Here is a 23,659-nt window from a genome sequence, read left to right on the forward strand (position 1 = left end):
CTGACCCCCTTTTATGTTGTATCTACATTAGTGCATCTGTAGAGACAGAAGTCCAGTGTTGCCCTCGATTTGAAGTGACGTGGCTTAATTTGTGTCTGACTAAAATGATATGATTCACACACAAAGGCGAGGCAGGGTAGAAAAACCGACCCCTCCTCACATTTGATGTGTTTCTTTTATGCCACTCGCCATATTGTTTTGTTCATTCTACAAATTATTTGGTCGCGATTCGCTGTGGCGCTTCGTGCAGTATAACTTTGGAAAGCAAGAACTATTTAGCTCTAAAAGCCAGTATTTCCAAATTCATTCGTCTTTACAGAAATAGGTGAGCTAAAAATAAGTCGCCTGTCAATGGTGAGCGGCTCGTGGCGTAAGGTGCGTGAAGTGATTTAGCCCATTGATCAACACTGGCTCAGAGGCGGGTCTCGCAGTAGTGGCGTCATTCTGGAGAAGCCGAAGATGGCTCCGCGATGCTCTACAGCGGTGTGTGTAGGCTATGCGTCAACGCTCATCTGTCAAGACCTACATTTGTGTGAAAAGGAAGCAGGAAAACTGAAACAGTAGAGGAACACATACGCTCAGTCGCTGTTAAGTAGCGTGCATTGCGTGTTCCGGCAGACTTACACCGAACAACCATGGGTTCGTCCACAGATGAAGAATTCAAAGAAAAATTACTATGGAATGTGAAAAGAGAGGTGAGTTCAAATTTTAAAGCCATTATAATTTCCGAAACTCCTAATAGGGAGGACGTCATGCATATGAAATCTGCAGCGTAGTGATCCTGACAAAGCCTTAGCCATACTATAGCCTATTGAATATGGGCCGAATGCAAAATTATACGTTGAGCGCATCACTGTTGTTACTGTAAGCTTGATGTTAAGACTAGTAATTCCTAGGTGTTCGATATATATTTCTAAGTAAGTCACTCTGGCATCAGTTTACAGTGAATAGTTGTTTTTGAATTGTTTTGTTTCACGCATGCTCGTGTCGAAAGAGTTATACCTGTGGAGTCAAGGGCGAAGGGGATCCCAGTATTAAAAAAAGATATTTGATAGGCCCTGCTGGATGTGGTATAGCCGGTGACAGTTTCGAATCGGTGTTTTTGGAGGGGAAATATCTTAAAAACAACACTGTTGTCTATTGTTATATCAGCGTGTTTGCTTCCTGACAAGCTGTCTTAACTAAACCTCCAAAATAAATCAAACGAATTTTCCTATAGGCTACACAGTATTTAAAAATCAAAGGAATGACATATCTGGCTACAATCAGTAGGCTACTGAAGGGGCCAAGCACCATAGCCCCATCATTGAACATAGTATCAGGAGGCTGAGCATAAGCAACTAAACCAACGACACTGAACATCGTTGTTTAATTAATTTGTGACTGCGACTTCCAGTGAAATGAAAGGAAAAAAAAACAGTCCATTACACTTGGTAGATAACAGGCATGCACAGAGAGACTTTCACTTGTCATAGTTAAGTAGTCAACTAACACTAAAAGGATCTTTATCATGGACCTTGAGTAAGAGAATAGATCTTGATGTCCACATTTGATCCCCACTTGGGTGATTGAGCCCTGAGAATGCACATGTAGCCTATGTGTTAAGCATATGGTAAGTGTGCAAATGTGTCCCATTTTTAAATAAAACTGAAGTGGCATACTTGCTTTAAGTGCACCTTTCGGCACCACTTCCACTTAAGCTCTATGCACATATTAGTACAGCAGTGGTGTAAGCTTATTAGTGTTATGCCAGGTTGATCTTGATTGCTTTCTGTCACAAACTTCACAGTATCACATTTGCCATAGGTCAGATTATCAAACAAAGACTAACAGGCATATCAGGAATGACAGGGATATGATGAAACCAAAGGCAGAAATCATGTTGTGTCATCTGCGAAAGGTAACATTTTTACACCAGGGTTTTAGACTTAGCCCTGTAAGGCTCCAGCCTATAATTTCAGTCAGTCTTGACTCTTGTGGTCTTTGGCAATATGGACTGAACCACAATGTAACATCTGTGCAAACAAAGCATGAAAGTATTGTCTTGTCAATATGAACACAACGCTCTAAATAAATATATAGTTTTGATAACGAAAAAGTTAAAGTTTCAAAACATACAGCTGAGAAACAGTACAGCAAACATTGACATATAATGTACAATGTGGTGAGGTTGAAAGAGCAAGAATGCTTTTAAGGGTAGGGAGTAGTCCAGTACGGGTTAGTTTAATAAAACGAATTAGAGCTCCCATAAAGGCTACAATGACATTATCAGCCATGATGGTATGCTGTGGATTAGACATTTAGAGGATTAGAAAAGATACATTTCTGGCCCACTTACCAAAACATAAACTAATTTGTCTTTGAATTATTATGGTGAGATAAAGAAAATTGAAATGTCCATCACTATGTCTTTCTTCTGCCCATTAGCAAAGTTATGATGTTGTTTTAATTTTCTGCTCATATGGAAAATGTCTGTTGCATAAGTAATTAGAGCCACCCTTATGTTGATATGGTTATGCATTATTTTCTGCCACATAACCTGCTACACTCTAATCGTAGTGCACCAACTTACTACCAAGCTATTTACTTTCTTGAGCCTGTAATGACAGGGTTTATGTATTGGACAACAATGTTACACTGACTTTCCTATTCAGCTAACATCTCCATTAAAATAAGGCTAAATCGTTAGAAAAAGCTTAAAACCCCCCAATCCTCACACTGCTAACAGACCTCTTCATTTATTCATTAAGACGAAAGGAGAAGCGCAGGGCATGATTCATTAGAGCTGGTTTCAGCCACCTTGCTTGCCTGATGTATGGCTTGTCTTGGGCATTAAATCTGGTCTCGATAAATAATTGAGACAGTGAATGATCTGTAGCTGAAAATAGAGAAACTAATTTGGAATCAGGATGTCTGCAGAGATCTATGTCATCACATCATCCCAAAATTGATGGAAGATGTGGAGCATTGGACCAGTGGAACATTGCATACATCCTACAAGTTTATCCGAGCAATTAAGAAATTAACGTTAATGCTATTTAGTCTCCTGTTTATAAAGTTTTAAAGTGAGTCATGTGGATGGTTTCACAATCACGTATCTTGGTCTTGGGTAATACTTGGGTAATACTTTCCCTTACGACTGATATTATAGACTGAAAATCATGAGGTATGACACACCAACTGACCCAGTCCTGATCACCCATGACCATGTGCAGATAATGTTTTCAGAATGAATTCCCCACTGGTTAAGGATCAGTTAAACTATGTGTTGTGCATGCCACACCTAAAAGGGCAATATTGGCTGGTTGCTATATTGCACATGTCTCTTTCACATGTGCATTTTAGCAAACATATACAATGCACAGCATTTGGGATGGCAGTGTGTAACTCATAGCCTTGGTTTGACATTTAATCAAGAAAAAACCTTTTTGTGTATGAAACGCTTTGCGCTGAAGACACTAAATGGCACAGAATGCACAGCCCTGCACTGTAGGATCTCTGTGTGTTTGGTTTTTGATCCCTGTCTCTTTAAGCTTCAGTCAGCCGCCTTCCCGTTGCCTAGCAACTGAAAGCATCAGCAGCCACCTAAGAAGTTAAATTGCATCAATTGACGAATAATGCTGCTGTTGCCAGCAAACTCTGTCATAGAGGGATTTTCTGAGGGGAAGAACTGTGTGGCCCTGCACTGATTTTCCATCATTGGCCTTTTGATTCAGAATATGCCTTTCTGCTCAGACGGCAATGGGCAAACACCTGTCTTTCAGATACGATGAATTTGAGTGACATCATGCTGTTGTGCGGTTGTCTCACTTCAGCTCTACCACCTGGGTGGGCTCCCGTTAGTGTTCACTGTGTTTTTTTTAACGCATTATAAGGGGTCAGAAAATTCTGTCCCCCCACTTCCTTTGTGGTGGTGTGATCCACTGCCTTGCCCCCAAATGGCCCAACACACCATCTACTCCTGGCAAGGTTGACACTCACGTCAGCACACCATTTGAACCCTGCAAGGCCAATGCTGACATGGTGTCCACCATTTTAGTACTTATCTACATAATGCCCACCTCCTCAAGCCCCCGCCTGTGAGTATGAGCCTCATTTTCAGTCGCTGATCGAGATTTATCATTCCTCCTCAGCCCCACTCTACCACCGCTCTTTTTTAAAGCATTTTTCAAAGTTATGCAGTGGGTGACGTTTGGCTCAGAGTTGGGGGTATTCTTACACTTTAATGGGTGTCTAATGCAGTTGTCTGGGCAGTTGACAAAATGGATGCATTGCAAATAGAGATAGGAGATAGAAGGACATTATCACCACTGGGGATTCAGAAAATTATACGATAGGGACAATCAGCTCAAAGACTTAAGTGATATAAATTTCGTAATGTAATTAAGGTTTCAAAATAATAGTTTTGCTGGCTTCTGGACTTTATAACATGTATAAATTATATAATTTCTAAATTTAAATTTTCATCACGTTTTTTCTGCAGTCTATGCTTCAACCTGTACTCACACAACATAGAATGAGGACATGCAGCAGTTGATTGTTGTACACTTGATCATAATGCAAAAAGCCAAGTTAGACATGGACAGCTTAACAGGTGATCGTCATCGTTCATAAATTGCACTCATCACCGCTGCTTAGCTGTGCTTAAGGCTAAACACCATTTGTAAATTTGGCTCCATTTCTGGACTGGGTGTAGACCAGTAGGAGGGAACAGAGAGTTAACAGTTGTCAGTTAAAACTGAAGTGTGTTTGTGTGTGTATGTGTGTGTGTGTGTGTCTGTGTGTGAGTGATGGAGGGGATCGCTACACAGTGCAGCATTACATTTTCTTTTGGCTTCCGGGTACTCTTTTCCATCTCTCATTCCATGAAAGCATTCCCTGCATCTATTGCTGGTCTCTAGAGTATTTAGTAGCCTACAACAGACGTAAAGACAAGTATCCTTGGCAACAGTATCAATGGTTAATCTTAATAACCCTGTGTTTCATAATACACAGTTTATGCCCACTAATCCAAATCTTCATTACATCTGCGCCTGCAACAAGTGTGTATTAGTTTTATGGTGTCGTGTGCGTGGGATATAATTTACTGCCATGCTCTGTGCTTTGAGTGGGCCATGTGGGCCGTCGTGATATCTCTGAACCCTTGGTCTGCCCCGGGCACAGAGACTGACAGAGCTCTGATAGTCCCTTATCACCCAGCTCTAATAAGCCATGAGTAATGACTTCATTAATGTCATTGTTACCGCGGTCAGCTCTGCAGGAAAGTAGGATTTAACACCATTACACTGTGACGGCTCGAAGATGAGCCTCCTCTCCCAAGATCTCGGGGGCTGCGAATCATTCCTTACTGCCGAGTGAGGATGTATGTGTGTGTGTGAGGGGGGGGGGGAGTTATCTATCTGCATCAGTCTCTAGCCTTACATTTGTGTCTACATTTTCCAATTTCAGTGCTTTTAATTGGTTTGAAGGTCGCCGTGCTGACTCCGATCTGATTATTGTCAGTTGTGAATGTCAGCACCCGTGTTTGATTTGTAAATATACTGCCAGACATTTGGCCCAAATGGCTATGATCATAATGGTTGTGTAAGCAGCATCTGAGGCTGAAGATGGAAATGTGCCATCTTCAGTAAAATCATTCATACAAGTTCAATGGGCATGTAATCCATGCTTTATCCTACAAGCTACTTGACAAGCTTGTTGTATGTACTTTTCAAACCAAATTTTATTTGAGTGATAGTGCAGCAAAAAAAGCAGCAACCTTGTTCTTAGGGATTCTTAGCATATGTACATGTGTTCATGAAGCAGTGAGAAAGACACTGCTGTAACGATAAAAAACGATGAGGGAATTTAACAATAGCACACTAAATACACATTTATCCTTGTCACTGATGGCCTAGCATTCCTACAGTCAAAATAGTCAATACTGAGCCTGTTGGTTAGATTTAATGAATCTAATGAGTCAATACTGACCATGTGGTGTGTAAGTACATGTATATTGGTTTCTAGTTTCTAGTGGGGGGGGGGGGGGGGGGGGGACAGTAAACCACTGGAGAAAGGGTCTGAGGGTCTGTCACTACCATCCCAAGACCATTAATCAAGCGTGACGTATCAGCAGATATTCTCCATCTATTGATTGTCAGTAATTGCTGAGACATTTGTTTTTCGCTTTGTATGCAAACAAATAGCGTGTGAAGCCAGCAACGGCACTGATTATTCATCATGTCCCAAAAATTAGCTCTCCAGTCAAAAGAGTTTTATTGATCTTGAGTGTACTGCATGGCTTCTGCGCATACATCTGTTCCGCACCATGGACCAGATGGCCTCTCATTTCAGGAGAGCGGTTCCTGTAAACCGAGCCCCGGTTAAGAAATAAGCTTGTGTTAGTCCGCTGAGTCGCTCACGGTGGATTGATGTGGCTGTGCAAAGTCCCAAGGCCCCTCTTCAAGTCTTCATATTCTCTTTATATCCTCAACCTCTCTCCTTGTGTTTTTTTGAGAGCTAGCAGTCAACAGTCCAGACACCACTCTACCCCAAGCTGTCAACAACAATGTGACTTCAGCCAGTGCGACATTCACTAGTCTTTCAAAGTTTGCCATATCACCATATACCCCAATTATCTAATGTACCTCAATTACCTCAACAAGATAAGGGAGCGAAAGAGGACAGTAATTAATTACCGAGAGGATGATTAATTTCAGGCGAGACAAATATTATATAGACCCAGTCTGTGTTACTCTGTGCACTACCCTGGCAAACTTGTCAACTTAAAGCCACATCTTACTTAATCAAGTTCATCAGCTCAGTTAATTACTCTCCTGTTCATTATAACTGTCCGTGTTTCCGGAAAGGATGATTGCGTGACCTTATTGTGGCATCCATCCTAATGATGTGTCTCTCTGTCTTTCCCGCAGGTGAAGCAGATCATGGAGGAGTCCGTGACAAAGAAATTTGTGCACGAGGACAGCAGCCACGTCATAGCACTTTGCAGTGAGTAGTTTCAATGGTTCCATTTCTCGTCATTCAGACCACCCTCCTCCATTCTTTCCGTTCTCACCCCATTGAAGAACACACTCACGCACACACAGACATACACAGACACATATACTCACACACACACACACTCACGCACACACAGATATGCACACACACACACACACTCATGCACACAAACATACACACACACACACACACACACACACACACTCACGCACACACACAAACACATACACAGACACAAATACACAGACACACACACACTAACGCCCACACAGACACACAGACACAAACAAACACACACACACACATACTGCAAAATGCTATGGCCTCACCATAACCCCCTCTTGACGTCATTGGTTCCCCCCTGTGTTTGTGGGCTTGGGCCAGATTTTATAAGCACGCTGGCATAGGTAAGCCAATTTCAAAAGACTTCATTGAGAAAAATCGTGAGAGCCACCAGAGCTGGCAGTCTGCCAGTGGAAAGGTTGATGTGGCCAATGTCGGTGACTGTGATTCACCCGACCCCCCCCCCCTCCAATGGTGCACACGTACAGACAGGTTCAGACACGCCTGGATTTCTTTACATTACGTCAACCCCGGGGCAATGAGTATGCTGAGACCCATGCCGGATAGATTTCTCATGGCTGTCTGTGGTGAATTCAATTAACCGCCTCTCATCTGTAGTATGCATTACGTCAAAGCAGGGATGGGGTGGCCTCCCTCAACCAAGAGCAACAGCAGTTCTTATTTTGGTACACATCCAAACACTTGACTCAAAGGTTAACCAATATTTATGTATTTTTTGCCAGAATCAAAAATTAACTTCCTGATTGACCTGTTGTGCAAGGCACGGCATTGGAAAAACACAGGCTTAGTCATTTACTCAAGGAAGCAGGCAGAAGATTTTACTGCAGTGAAAGTTTCAGCATCTTTCTGCTAAAATAAAATATGATGGCACCTCTGTTTCCCCCATCTCAATTATTACCATAATGAAAATCACAAGTCGAGTAATTACTTTGCATCATTACTGAACAGGAAATGAGATGCATTATACCCGCTGACTGCCTAGTTGACCATTTTGTATTTTGTTGTAAAGGCAACCCTGTTCTAGTTTATGGTTTGGCAAGCTAGGTTAAAGTTAAGATGAAGTTTGCATAACATACTATATCAGTAATAAAAATTCTCTCTTGTGCAAGTCTGTTTGACTGTAAACACAGAATTGACTGAGCCCTGATTTATTGAATAACTTTTACTTATTCATATTCAGATTCATTTCTTCTTACAATACATAGTCTCTAAAGTGATTTGGGCTGTGGCAGTACTACTTACAATGGGTGGAAAATTAGCCATTTGAACAGCAGTTATTACAAGCACTCGGCCACATGGTCTCTGAGGTTCTTGTTTCATTAATATTTGAACGCTCCCATATCATTACCCTGCAATGCAGACAAAGCAGTGGGCTATCCTAGCCCAGCTTGGCCAACAGCAGTGTTTTATATGTTGTTACAGGCTGTAATTAAATGGTCTGTTTAACTTTTGTCAAGGTGAAGAACTAGGAGCATTTAGTATTGACTTTCTTTATCTGATTTCACTGCTGTAATAGCCTATCCCATGTGCATTTATTGTGTTACAGCTCTACAGGCAACCATAATATTTCAGTTCCTTTTCAGATATTTAATTCTGCAAATATATATGACCTACAGCCATGTACTCAAGATGTTTATGCCAGAGCACCTTCCTGGAACACCAGCTTGTGTCAGTCCTAGCTTTTCTGACCACACAGCCACGACAGTTTCACACATCACAGTTTTTCTTTGTGCCGTTTGCACCCGATATGTTTGTGTCTCCTGGCAGCCAGTAGCAAAGCCCCCTCTGAATCAGGCCAACTAGCACGCCATGCAGAGTCTTAGAGTTAGCCCAGACCGCACGTGCAATTTCAGCATCTCATCGTCCCCATCACTCAAGTGCCTCGCATTCACGTGATCGGACCGATCTGCTGTTTATAAATAAAACAGCTTCGCGAGCGTCTGCTCTCGTCTTGCACGCGGGGCTGTCTGGGAGATGGCAGCGGACAGTGACTGCATTTGTCGGTCCGGCCAGAGCCTTCAGATCGGGGTGAAAGGTCACATGCTAATGAGCGGCGGTGATGTCAGACCCCTGGGAGTTCTGACTCATCGCCCGTGCTCCCATGCCTCTCTGTTGAGCCTTTGGGTGGCTCTTCTGCCTTTTAATTGTGAAACATCTGTTAATGAATTCGGATTAATAGTGTTGTTTCATTATGGCAAATTTTATTTTGGTCTGTGTTTGGGCAGCTGTAATTATCACATTCTCATTCAGTGCAGTAGTTCATTAGCACTGATTATGCGAGTGTCTGTGCAAAGGCAAGTATGGGAGAGGTGTCTACAACAGTCAAGGTGCCTTTTAGTTATGAGCACAGTGCAAGTGATCCTCAGTTCAGCTCAGCATATGTATGTGTTTGCTTTATTTGTGTAGAGGCTAGAGGAGAAAGAAAGAGACAGAGGGAGAGAGAGGGAGGGAGGGTGTGACCAGAAACAGCATGAAGAGGAAGGGAATGCAGAGTACAAGCACACGATGGGGTATCATCTCAGCTGTCACGACTCGAGCAGGCCAAAAAAAAAAAAATCCTCCTCTTTCATTCACACCCTTTGAAGGGGCGCTGATGAGGCACACTCTGCTCTCCTCTCCTCTCCTCTCCTCTCCTCTCCCCAGCCTCCATCTTCACCCCAGGACTCCCTGCCTCAGTGCCAGCTGCACACACTCCTCAAACATGCTCTCACTCCTCTCTCCCCACCCATCATCAGTCCTCGTCAAAGGACTCTGTCCAAGTACTGCCAGCACAGAATGCCTCAGCACTGTCACTGTCAGCCACTCAAGGGAGCTTTGAATAGATCTACAGATCATGATAACTTTCTGATTACCACTTACAAACATGCCCACAGACACACACCCTCACGTGTGTTTATGAATGCCATCTATAATGTCTTTAACCTCAGATTTGTGACAGTGTAGCAAATGAACGTAGCAATGAAAATATCTTAACCATGAGAACTGCATAACTTCCTGAGTGAGGGAGGCAAGTTGCTTTCCTCAAGAGCGCTGGGTTACGGTACAGGAACTTTCTATGCCACCCCCTCCAATCTTATCTAACACTTCCTTGTACTGGCCTGCCAGCATCTGTTGCCGTGTCTTTTAGCATGATTGGCATCCCCTAGCACAGCCTGAGAAACCCTCACAACTCTCACAAGACCACACATCGGCCATAACATGGAGGAGCTGGAGAGTGTCGAAAACCCCGCCATACTGAAGGTCTGTCTCTTTTGTGTGTGGCTGGCCAGGTTCCTGTCCTGGGTGGAGATCATGTGTCTGACCCCTTCCTCTCTCTCCATGCACGGAGAGTACACACTGTACTGCCATGTCCGCTCTGACGTTGGCCCATTAGTCAGGGCAGAGCTGGATAATAGCTGTCGTCGTGCCGCTGCCGGGATTGTGAGCACTTATTTGAGGAGGGTGAAGTGCACCTAGTTTGGTGTGCCTGTGTGTGTGTGTGTGTGTGTATGTGTGTGTATGTGTGTGTGTGTGTGTGTGTGTATGTGTGTGTGTGTGTGTGTATGTGGGTGGGTGGGAGGATGGGTGAATGGATTGTGCCATGTGAAAACATCATGAACTCTTACACAGATCTTTTGTGGTTATTAAAAGAGGCAGCACCGAGCGAGAGAGAGTGAGTGAGAAAGTAAGTGCTGTGCTTTTGTGGAAGCAGATGTCAGTACTCTGTCTTGAAATAAAGCTGCTACGCAGAGAGAGAGAAAAAAAAAAGAGAAAAGAAATAAACTCCAAATCTGGCGTTCACACCCCCAGCGTTCACATTATTTTCAAAAAAGTTCTTCTTGTGAACTTTTACCATCGTTATGGAAAAAGAAGTTTCTGTAAGATATTCCTCCACACTCCTTCATTTCCAAAGCTAACAAGCTGCGGGGGCTTTGGTGAGGGTCAGCCAGCACTTGGTTCTGTAGCCCACGTGTGGATCGATGCGAAAATTGCTTCCTCGCGAAAACATTAAGCCATAGTTCCGAGCGAAAGCTGCAGTGTGGGAGAGGAGCACAAGGAGGTGGGCTGCCTTTGAATATTTTCTGAATATTTTGAAGATTAACAAAGCCCTCCAATTGGGATGGGAATATACATCTGTGCCTTCTTAATTTGGTCTCTCATTTAGGGAGGTAATAAAGTAATTAGCCAAACCCTGGAGAGTGGAGATTTGAGCCTGTCAGAGAACTAAGAGCTGTCTGCCTTTAGCAACGCTTTTCCCCCAAAGAGTAAGCCAAAAGAGAGTAGAAGTGATTTTTAATTGTGCTTACCATCTGTAAACTAGCCAGCTCCTCATTAGTTGACCATTTAGTTCTATGTGGAACTGCCAGTCTCAGACTAATTAGAAGTGGCTAATTTTGTGGTGGATGAGTTTATTGCTGCCCACCAGCTCCTGTGTGTTGTTATAAGCATGTGCGCCCTTCATCCAGTAGTTCAGTGGATTTGCCAATCACAGAGTCAGTTAAGAGTTGTACAGATGTAGAGAGAGCTGAGGCACGAGGATGTTAAAACTAGCCGTGTAAGGCAGGCAGACAGATAGGCACAGTGACATTTTAGGTAAAACGAGAGGCTGCTGATTATGAGAAGATGCAGGCTTCAGATCTGTTTGCTATGCTGTAACAACATTCTCGAGATGTTTTACCTTGAAGACAGCAGTTGCTTCAGATCAGTTTCATTAAGTTGAAGTAGCTCATTCAAATGAAATCTAGGAATTAGCTGTTGGTGCATTTGTCAAGCCAAAAGGCACCACCAGCATAATAAAAAAAATAAAAAATAAAAAAACAGGGACACAATGCATACAATTTATGGAAACATTCTTTGTGCTATGTTTGATTTGCTGTAACAACATTCAGTTCTCGAGATTTTTTACCTTGAAGACAGGAGTTGCTTCAGATCAGTTTCATTAAGTTGAAGTAGCTCATTCAAATGAAATCTAGGAATTAGCTGTTGGTGCATTTGTCAAGCCAAAAGGCACCACCAACATAATACAAAAAATTAAAAATAAAAAGGGACACAATGCATACAATTTATTGAAACATTCTTTGTGCTATGTTTGATTTGATTGTGGAACTGTTGCTCTTCCCCTTAGTTCCTTTATCATGGACTGCAGAAAAACTGATAGGTCAGAGACGCACTCAGGCCTCTCTCACACGGAGAGCACCTTCACAAGCAGGGTGAAGTGGCTTGGCCACAACATGTGACATCTGGTATTTCCTGCTTTGTGAAATGAATACAAGGCAGAGAAGAGATAAGGAAAGCAAGCACTAGTTCATCCGGACCACTGTGTAATCCTGTCGACAAGCCATTCCTGTTGATGTGTCAGAGTTGCAGTTTGAATCCCCTGAACGTTTGAATGAGCTGCTACGATCTGCTCTTTTCCAGATTACTTTCTTCAAGAACACCTGCAGCTCTGAAGACTAATTATACATTAATGACTGAATAAATAGAGATATGAATCATCTGTGTTTACCCAATCCCCCCTCTGCTTTGACATATCGTTCAACCAGGCCTGCACGCTCTAGAGATTAAGTTGCAGTCAAGGACTCCGCAACAGCTGAGATTCATCTTGCACTGAATTGTGAATTGTGTTTGCCTTGCCTGTCATTTTGGCAAGCCTCGGTTTGTCATGATTGGCAGCACACATTCTGTCTTTGTGAGCTCAGATAACAAAGTCTGATCATTCTCGTTTCCAGGAAACACTGTAACCTGTTTTATCAATGGATGTGAGGCCATCGTGACGCAACAGAGGTGTCACGCTCCGAACATGGGCTTCGAATCGTCAGTGAAAGGGGCTGAAAGCCGATATGGCTCTGTCAAGCAATCAGACTCATAGGCAGATTAGAAATGGTGTCTAATTACCTGTGCTGGTTCTTCCTGTATTGGCAGGGGCCACATTTGTTCTCCTGTGGTCTAGTAATCTCTAATTTAGAGAGACAAGCTCTCGCAGTCATCGCTGAGCTGGAACTCTGGAAGGTATTCCAATGATTACAGCGCGCATCACCATGACAACCTGCTACTGCCTGCTGCAGACGTTTGCCTTGTCCAAAGGTATTACCGGCACACACAGATACACACACATGCTTTCACACACAAATCCTGACACTCACCCACACAATTATATAACCTTGCCCCTGTTGGTGGTCGCATTTGAGGGTTATTTCTGACGACATGTTGCGATGCCTCTGACTTGCAGCTGAAACAAGGCTGTAAGAGTGGAGAGGGGCTATGGTTTTAAGGCTCTATTTGTGTGTGTGTGTCACATCTACTGCTGTCTTTGGGGTGTTTCTTTCTGTCTTTGTTCTGGGCATGCACTTTGGGAGGTGCCTGATGGAGGTTCCCCCTGAACACATCTGCGTTTGCGCTCCGCTTTTGACCAAAATGTCCCGACACTAGCGCCCTGATCCCTGCTTCATAACGAATATCTAAAAGCTTGGCAATCAGTACGATTAGACAGGAAATGCTGGTCTTCCGCCCTCTGTCTCCGCGTGTGTGTGTGTGTGTTTGTGTGTTTGTGTGTTTGTGTGTGTGTGTGTGTGTGTGTGTGTGTGTGTGTGTGTGTGTGTGTGTGTGTGTGTGTGTGTGTGTGTGTGTGTGTGTGTGTGTGTGTGTGTGTGTGTGTGTGTGTGTGTGTGAGAGTGTGTGAGAGAGAGAGAGAGAGAGAGAGAGAGAGACCTTAACAGCTTCCAGTCTGTAACCAGCTGTGACCAGAGAAGTCAAAGTGCACTGAGAGGCAGATGTGTCAGATCTAGCATGGTGTCCTCACGCAGATCCCTGTCAGATTGTTAGGTGGTGGCCAATCACAAAGGAAGCTGCAGACTGACACCAAACTGGATCTGGACCTGTTATACTTCTGGGAAGAGATGGATAGACACCTGCTGGGTCATGACTAAATGTAAAACACACACACACACACATACACATGTAACACTGATATATAATCACAAACACCATACATGGAAATGCCTCTTGTGAGTTACCCAGAAGCAATCAAAAGCAATCAAATGCAGGCTCAGTAATTTCACGAGGATGCGAAGGCAAGCCGCGGAGATGCATGTGGTGCAGAGCATGATAAGAGAGGCGATTGCTTCTGAGAAGCCTGCATCCTTTACGCACTCATTTACTCCCCGCAGGTGGGGACTCCCTGGGCTCAATAGTAATATCTTAATCCCTCTTTTGCTATCTCTCTCTCTCTCTCTCTCTCTCTCTCTCTCTGTATTTCTGTATTTCTGTCTCTCAGAAACAGAAACGGAGATGAACTGATGAACTTTATTTGGATTGAGTTGTGGGGTCTATATCCCTTTTGAGAGTCCTTGATTTTTGTGTGTGGGGAGGATGGGCTCATTCTCTCTCTCGTTTTTTATCTCTCTCATTCTTTATTTTCTACATATTCTTGTGCTTTCATCATTACTATTGTAAATGGGGAGAACATGTGCACGAAATGAGTTGCTGTCTGGCTGTCTTATTCAGCCTTGGCTGGCATGCTGCCTATTTTGTATTGGCCCATTGACTGAAAATAGTAGTTATCAACACCTGTAATTTATTTGATTTAATACCTGTAATTTATTAGATCACATCACTGTTGCCAGTTCAGTTGTTCATTCTTACAAGCACATACATTGTAATTATGGGGGGGTGGGGTAAGTCCAATTGAGTAAGGGTTTTCATTAAATACTGTGCTGTATCTTATTGAAACAGCAGTCCCATTCAATCTGTCTAAGGCCATTTGTCCATCTGTCTCAGACTTAACACATTGATCTGTGAGAGTGGTGTACGCTTGTCAACCCTGCCAGTATCCACTGAAATTGAGTTGTATACAGCGTCCCTTGAAAATCATTTTGGCAAAAAAGTGCCTGTCTGAAGTGCCAGACCGAATAAATAAATGCAAATATTCTACGATTGAGAGAGTCCTGTGGACAGGAAACAGAGCTTAAGAGACTTACTTGGGAGGCCATGTTTTCCCACCAGAAGCCCCAGGGCGAGGAATCGCAGCCATTGATTTCCATTGTAACTGTCTCTGTCCACCCAGCCAGAGTCCAAACGGTGAGACGAGATAAAACTCCGGCTTGAATTTTCTCTATCTTTTTTTTTCTTCTTCTGCGCTTTAGATGGGCAGTTGGACTGAATCAATATTTAATCACCTGGCGTGATCCCCCAGCCCTGCCGGGGTCTGGGAAATGAGTGGGGAGGGAAAGAGATGGCGAGAGTGGAGCGTTAAGTGCCTCGTCTCTGTGGACCGCTCCCTAGACTCTCTGTGATAGGGGTTTCAATCTTATTGGAGGTTGAATTGTGCCTGAAATGGACACTAGCTAAATAATGTATGGGTATAATAGCACTTTGTAGGTGGAATGTTGTGTGTATTCATATGTGTCAGTAGTAAAAAAAAAAAAAATGTAGATCAAATATACCCTGAATATTTGTACTGTCTCATACTGGAGTGGAACAGTTGATTAAATGAATACCGGTAGATCCTAGTGGCACTGTAGGCCTAATGAGAGATCACTGTCTTTCCTCACATTTGTGTATTATCTTGTCAAGTCAGAGTGTAAGAAGGGGAAGGGAGCGGTGAGTGACAGGAGGAGAAAGTGGAAAAGATTACTGTGAGGTTCAGGAGGTGAGAGAGGGTAATATAAGTGCAGTTGGCGATATCCACTGCAGCGTGCTATCAGCCTAAACCAGCTCATCTCTCCAGTGCAGTCATGTGTGAGGCTCTCTAGCGACGTGTCGGGCTCAAGTCACCCCGGCTACACCGTGCTGGAGGTGTTGCAGCCCCGATGGCAGTGGTCACACCATATGCCACGCCTGCTCACTCACTCACTCACTCACTCTCTCTCTCTTTTTCTCTCTCTGACCGCACACGCCACTATTTTAAGACCTCCCGTCTGCTTGCAGAGCTGTCGTCAGCGCCAAATGCGGCTGCACTTGTAGCCGAAATGATCCAAACACAAAACAAACACGAGGGAGAAGCAGGGAGGGTGGGTGTGATGTGTTTGTTGCTGAATTGTGTGAGAACAGCCGTGATGGGAGAGAACTGTCTTTTCTCACTCTCTCTCTCTCTTTCACACACACAGACACACACACACACACACACATTGCATCTATTTTGAAATAAAAGATATTTGCAGTCGTACTCTTCCACCGGAGAAGCATGAAATTGTCATCTCCACTCTGTGCTGACCGGCAGGACTGTAACAGCCATTTCTGCTTCAGTGAGTCTCTCCACTGTCTGATATATTCAGCACGGTCTGGGACTGGACTGCAGTCGCCCTAAAAGGCCAACTCATCCGTTTTGGGTGCGACTTGAGCAAGAGAAAGCGAAGAGACACAGTGAAATGTAAAGCAATTCTAACTGCTCTGGGCAATATTGCCTCCCTCCCTCCCTTTCTTTCTCTCTCTCTCTCTCTCTCGCTTTCAGTTTTTTTCTCTTTGTCTCTTCCTTCCTCGCACTTACTCTTTGACTGGGTGTTCCAAGTGACTGTAAGTTAAAAGCCAAAACTCTGTAAAATCTTCACGACATTTACACTTCCTTCACTAACGATCCTCATTCTCCGTCCTCTGTCTGTCTTGCCCCCCTTTCTCTCACGCTCCCTCGCTCCCCCTCTCCCTGTCCCTCTCCCACACCTACCTCTATTATCTCTCTGAGCCTTCCTTCCCTTCCTACCCGCTCTTCTGCTCTCTCTCTATCCATCATCTCTTTGTGTTTCTCTCTTTTCTCTGCTATTCTCTCCCTCTCTTCCCCCACACCCAGCCCAGTCCTCCTCTCCTCTCCTCTCCTCTCCTCTCCTCTCCTCTCCTCTCCTCCCTCCCACGCCATTCCACAGCTGCTGGTCCCTCTGTAATGCAGTTCATTACTGTCAATTATTGTGACTCACAGCTAGGCTGCACACAGTCACAGGTGCCCCCCTCCCCCTCCCTAGCCCCCACTCTGCCACTACCATTGAGCTGGGCCACAAGCAGACCCCTCTCCCCCACACAGCAGCCTCCCCTTCTCTTCTCATCTGTTATCTCTATTCTCCTTCACTCTTTTCTCCTCTTCTTCCTCTTTGCTTCTCTCCTATCCTTTCCACCCTCTGTCTCTCCTCTCCCTTCTCTCTTGCCCTACCCTCTCTGCTTCCCTCACCTCTCCTCTCTTCTCCTCTCTTGCCCTCCCCTCTCTGCTTCCCTCACCTCTCTTCTCTTCTCCTCTCTTGCCCTCCCCTCTCTGCTTCCCTCACCTCTCCTCTCTTCTCCTCTCTTGCCCTCCCCTCTCTGCTTCCCTCACCTCTCTTCTCTTCTCCTCTCTTGCCCTCCCCTCTCTGCTTCCCTCTTTTCTCCTCTCCTCTCCTCTCCTCTCCTCTCCTCTCCTCTCCTCTCCTCTCCTCGTATCTAACCCTCTCAGCACCACTTCAGTGACACTGATTACACCCATCGATCACCAGAAAAAGGCAACTGTACACAGCGCAAACAAGATGAAGTCCAGGCCAGTTATGTGGACCCGTGTCATTTCATGCCCAACCCGCATCAATTGAAGTCCTAAACCGGCGGCACCAAATGTTCAGAGAAGGCAGAAAAATGGCCAGTCAATCTGTCTGGCGGTCATGGCTACCTTTCGCACAACGCCAGGCCACCATTAATTGCATCTCTGTCCTGTTAAGACCTGTTAATGAGCTCACTGGAGACTGCCTGACAGAGACAGAGAAAGTGAGATGGAGAGAAAAAGAGGAAGAGAGGGAGAGAAAGGAAAAACACGTAAACCTTCACTCAACGGACCTCACTCAGTAAGGCAGACGTCTGAGGCAGTTTTTTGTCTGTGTCGTTGGAGCTATTCCATGATTATGTCACTTCTTCTCAGTCTTGGCTTGGACTTCTCTATCTTTGACTGCATTGTTTTCAATGTCAGCTCTTTTGAAATCATTATGAAATAATTTTGGAGTGGGTAGTAATTATTGTGAACAAAGAATGCGTGTGGTCAGAGTCTATTAGCCGAGATGTGCCGTGTGTTGTTCTGTGCTCAGCCATACCATGCGACAACTCTGCACTATACAGCAATGGGGGAGGGTGAGCCACTCTATGCAACATGTCGTCTTTATAAAAAGAGGAATTCCCATGAGGTGTATGTCGAGGGTTAAACGGACATACAGTAGCAAGTGTCCGTTTGGGTGTCCTGTGTTGCATGTGTTTGGCTCCGGTGTGTGTGGCAAGAGAGGATGAAGGAGAACAAGAGAGAGAGAGAGAAAGAAAGGGAGCGGGGTGCAGACGATAGAGTGTGTGGGCGTATGGATACATGCAGGCAAACCGCCAGGCACACAGGGATTATGTAAATGCAGTGAAGTGAATGTTCTGCATTGTCTCTACCATGTGCAGGAAGGCCTGTGTGGAGCATCACGCACTGAAAGACTGTGTCTTTATTTTTCTGCTCTGCTCCCCCCACCCTTCTCCTTTTGTGTCGTATCTGGAGGTGAAGAAACTACCAGGGTGTCCATAGCCAAGCCTGTTGCCTAGATGGGGGCTTTCTCTCTAAAAACACCCCCTCTCTTTTTATTTCTCCGAATATCTATCTATCTATTTCTATTTCTCTGTCTCTCTCTCTCTTTTGCTGTGAAAGTTACCATGCTGCTTTCTCCAGGGAAAGCACTTAGCCAGCACTTAGATGATTCATCAGATCTGTACACAGAAAGCTCCAGAGCTCCGACACCTGCACATGTTAAACCGGCAGGGAGGGAGGGAGAAACAGAGGGAGAGAGAGAGAGAGAAAGAGGGAGATAGAGGGAGAGTGTGTGTGTGTGTGTGTGTGTGTGTCGCCTTGGGGCTGCAGGCTCAGATCGGCTCAGGAGATCTCACCTGTCTCTCCAGGCACTGTCAGCCCACCGTCCCCTCCACCTGTGTTCAATTAACCCTGCGCCAGACTGCTAGGATGTGTAGGGGGTCTGTGTGCTTTACTCAGACCTTTAACTCAAGCTTATCTATGGGAAAGGGCTCTCGGGGGGGTGGAGGGTGGGGGGGGGGTTCCAGTTCTCATCAAGTGTCCTTATTACAATGTGCTTTATGAAGTAATTAGTATTTGCACTTGACATTTAAATGCATTTATAACAACACAATACTGACTTTAATCTTCAGACTAATCCACTAACCCAGTCCATCAAAAGAAGGCCATCAAAACCTCTTCATCCGTTTGTATCCCCTTTGTCTTTCAATGTCTTCACCTCTGCCATTTCTTGGCCATGCAACCTGTGCCACTAAAGGGTCATTCTTCCTATTAACAAGCCCACACCCATGTGCCCACACCTAATCTTGCCATGTCATGCTCTACGCCATACTATAACATTGTACTATTAAGTACAGCTTATCTAAAGACATAGTGATGAAGTGAGATGCTGTAGCCTTGATGTGTCGCAGTGTATTTTAGCATCACCTGGGACCATGCAAACGCAGCAGTATAACTGCTGTTACCACCACAGCTGAGGTCGCTGTTTGAGCCATCATTGATTATGTATATCAGCTCACCGGTGATTCTGGTGAGATATTGGTCACATTTGTCATGCCGGTCCGACGTTGTGCATACGGGAGTGTTTAGCGGGGTGCCGGTGACTGATGTAAATCTCGAACCTCGAGGCCTTTCGCACCCTGTTCAATAATGTAAATATATTCTTTATCTTTGCCCGACAGAGATCGGCCCCCTACTTATCTCCCTGAAAAAGTACATCACCGAGGATGGTCATTTGACCATATCTGGTGTACATTTCTCGAGCCTGTGCAGTTCCAGCTCATGGAAAGTATCATAAAGCAGAGCTTAAACACTTTCCATGGAGAATTTTTTTTGTGGTGTTAGTGCTCATTAAAAATGAACCTGTAGCGGCTCAGAGCCAGCTCATGCCCACTGACACACACACACACACATACACACACACTAAAAACACCAAAAACTTTCCCTGCTAACACGTTATTTGTCTTGTCCCTGTCCCCTGCTGAAATATTTAAAAGTGCGCCGGCACCAGCGAGTAAATCTAGTTGCAGATGGTAATTGCGTCGGAAGCCTCCACCTCCTCCGTCTGGGTTCCCAGCCTTCTGAAAGCTGCCTCTGTGAGCCCCCACAAAATCTCACCCGCAGAACGCAGCCCAATGCAATTATACACAATAAGATATGCCCCTCATCTGAGTTCATTAAAAAGCAAAGCCCCCATGAGACCACACCGGGGGTGGAATCCCGACTTGTTGTTGCTTTGTTTGCTTTGAAGAGTGGCTGTATTGCTTTGATATGAGTATTTAATTTCCTTCTTTCTTTCTTTCTTTCTTTCTTTCTTTCTTACTTTATCTCTATCTTCTTCTTTTTCTTCTTTTTATTTCTGTCTGTCTCTCTGCCCAGGTACTATTGAAGCATGCCTGACCCACCTGTTGAAGCGGCGGGCGGCCGGCTTCCTGCGGAGCGACAAGATCGCCGCCCTATTCACCAAGATCGGCAAGGTGAACGCCACGACTGCCGAGGTGTGCCGCAAGGTGCAGGAGCAGCTGCAGCAGCAGGCCGAAATCACCAGGTCAGAGCACCAGGCCACAACACACAGCTGTGCCAGGCCGAGGCCTCAGACGCTGATGCCCAGTGTTCATTCAGAGCGGGGTGGCACACAGATACAGCATCCCTGTCTAGATCTTAACCGCCTTTTTTCTCTCTTTCTCGCTCTGGTTCGATCTTTTCTCTCTAACTGTCCAGCTTTCTTTCTCCTCCCCCTCACTTTGTCTCTTTGTTCTCTGTCAGTAATGTTTTTCCTGTCACTCTGTCACTCCTCTCTCTCTTTCTCTCTCTCTCTCTCTCTCTCTCTCTCTCTCTCTCTCTCTCTCTCTCTCTCCCTCTGATGTCTCCTAAGCTTGGCCCTTAGCTTAAGCAGTACTCCAAGGATCCAAAACCAGAGAATGAGATGCAGCATGTTTCATGAAAGCCATGTCTTGTATTTACAGTTACAGACAGTGTAATCACTTTGTTTACCGTCTTTCTCTGCTTCTCTTTGGAAGACGGTGGTCTCTTCGGTGTAAACCGAGAGCATCCCTTCGGTAGAGAGCTCCCGGGCCCCAGTGGATTGTTTGTTTGGCCGTTAATTCTCCATTAGCGGGGAGCACATGGCCAAAAGTTGATTCTGGAGCTGGAGAGCTGGCCTTTAATGGGCAGCACTCTGCATCTGTGGGCGAGGATGAGGATGGAGTAGGAGTTGTTCTTCCTGTTTGTCACGTGCACCTCTTACTGCAATCATCTACATGACCACTGCTAATCCACCCCTGGGAAAATGACTGCAGACTACAATTCTCCCTCTTTCTTTTTTTTCACTTTCTCTTTCTGTTTGTGTCTCTCATTGTCTACACAACCACCCCACAGTCCAAGCCTGATGAATCAAAAGTGCGTCTTTGGAGTCATGTGTGTCTGTGTGTGTTTTCCCTGCACACACACCCTCCCTTTCTACTCCTCCGGCTTTGGCGAGGGTCCCTCTTGCTTGGTTTCTCCCGTTGCCATGGTTCCATCATCGTGTCGCCATCGCAGGAGCTGCCTGCCTGGGTGCTTATTGAAAAAAAGAAAAAAACTGAGTCCCGGCGTTGAAGGGCACAAATTGATTCCAAAATGAAAGACTATTGCAAGTGATATTGCCGACTGCATGAAAAGGAACTGTGCACAATTGCTCTGGCGTGCACTCCAACGTGATTGCCGTCGTGACAGATCAGAGCTCAGTTGTTCCCTCACAATTACCGATTGTTCACTCAACCTGCGGTGCTTCTCAGTGACAGAAATGCATTCGTAGGGCAGGAGAGAGAGAGAAAATGAAAGAGAGACAGAGAGAAAGTCAGAAGTAATTTTACTTTACAGAGAACCCTAGAGAACACCTCAGAACATGGTAATGATGGAGCTTGTTCATTGGTGTTTGCGCCTTCAAATTGCTATGTTCCACAAGGGAATCTGTAAAGATGGCGGACAGTACAGTTAATAGCCTACATTTATTTTCGCACTGCCCCGTTTTTTTAATTATGATTTTATATCCATTTTCACCTCCAAACTAGGAGTTTTTTTTGTCGAGTGGTCAAGTTGAATTATGTAAACTTCGTGGTAATGTTGAGTATGTGCTCCACTCTTACCGCAGGGACCAACAGAGCCAATGTCATTTCTCATCATCGGGCCACGCTCGTTTGTGTCGTAGCAGCCAGCTGACAGCACAAGATTCCTGGCTCTCGGATCCCTGTCTCATGCTGTTACGCTCAAATTTGGCTCAAACTGTCCAAATAAAGAAAGACTAGCTGTGTTGTTTCCCACCCTCTTCAAATTAGGAGATCAAAGTGTTGTGAATTAGCCAAGCAGATACTTGTCCTAATTGGTTGTTTATTAGACACTGTCATTGGACCACCAATTACGAATATGAAAGAAAGACCTGCAGTCCGAATGAGCAGAACTTAAGAGAATAGTGTGGCTGGTGATTATTTAGCACTATGAAACCGCTTTGGCTGGAGCAAACTCACAGGGCTGTAATTTGAAAGTCTGAATCGATCAGACGTTCAGACGAGGTCCCGGGGTCGTGGCCATACATCGTTGGGAGTGTCATTTAAAGAGAAATTAAGCTCTATAAAACATTTGCACAGCTCCAACGTCATCTCCGCCATGATGGGGATTTATTTGTTTGTTTACCAATAACAGCAACCCTACCGACACACACACAAGCACAGTCACACAGATGCACACAAGGAGATATACACAGACACACACACACGCACGCACGCAGAAACACGCACAAACAGACATAACGCACGCACGCACACACACACACACACAAACAGTCACACTCACACACACACACACACACACACACACCCACACGAACACACACAAACAGACACATACACGCACACACACAAACTCAAACACACAAACACACCCAAGCACACACACACACACACACACACACACAAAGACACTCACAGATCCCATCGCTCTGGCCGTGCCCCTGCTGGGCAGATGGTGACACAGGATCAATGCTAATGTAGATTTGTGGAGATGACAATCCTGGGCTTCCTGCTTCTGTGGGCAGCCAGGGGTTATAGCAAGCACTGGCGGTGGCAGGATGGGTCCAGATGGATGGAGCTGCAGTGCTTATTGGCTTGGGCGTCCGACCTATCGACCCCCCCTCCCCTCCGGCTCTGTCGCCCAGCACTGACAGCAACATCATATCCGCTGTGCCCCATCACCACCACCTTCCCACTGTCCCCCCCGGGCTGAGTCGCAGGCCTGTATCCGCATGTGCAGATGGGTGGAAACACCTCCCTGCAGAGGGAGCACAGTCTGAGGGCGCAGCAGCAGCAATAGCAGCAGCAGCAGCAGTCAGTGCACAAACCTCACGCTCTCTTCTGTCAAGCTGGGTTTTGGCAGTTGGACACTGACCAAAGCTCAATACATAAAGCTTCCTGATTGCTTCCTTTAGCAGTGATAATAAGAAATATAAGGAATTCTGTTCCTCTGTGTACCGTAATTGCTTCCATTTACCTCTTAAACACTAGCTGCCGACTGGCCGGAATAAGTTCTGTTTTCATGACTTCCCCTCGACTATGAATAATGCATTGC

The 23,659-nt window shown here is 45.1% G+C and overlaps 1 protein-coding gene across 1 annotated transcript in view; it reads left to right on the forward strand.

Annotated features, from left to right (window-relative positions):
• Positions 1-635: 635 nt before the first annotated feature.
• sgsm2 (small G protein signaling modulator 2) overlaps positions 636-23,659 on the forward strand; it is a gene marked incomplete at its 5' end in the record, with an annotated part of 38,732 nt that continues 15,708 nt past the window's right edge. Inside the window, 3 exons of the mRNA XM_080845187.1 lie at positions 636-695; positions 6,912-6,987; positions 20,438-20,606. Of these exons, the coding sequence (XP_080701313.1) occupies positions 636-695; positions 6,912-6,987; positions 20,438-20,606 (305 nt within the window). The remainder of the gene's footprint in view (positions 696-6,911; positions 6,988-20,437; positions 20,607-23,659) is intronic.

The sequence above is a fragment of the Sprattus sprattus genome (genome assembly GCF_963457725.1).
Source record: "Sprattus sprattus genome assembly, chromosome: 9".
NCBI lineage: Eukaryota > Metazoa > Chordata > Actinopteri > Clupeiformes > Clupeidae > Sprattus > Sprattus sprattus.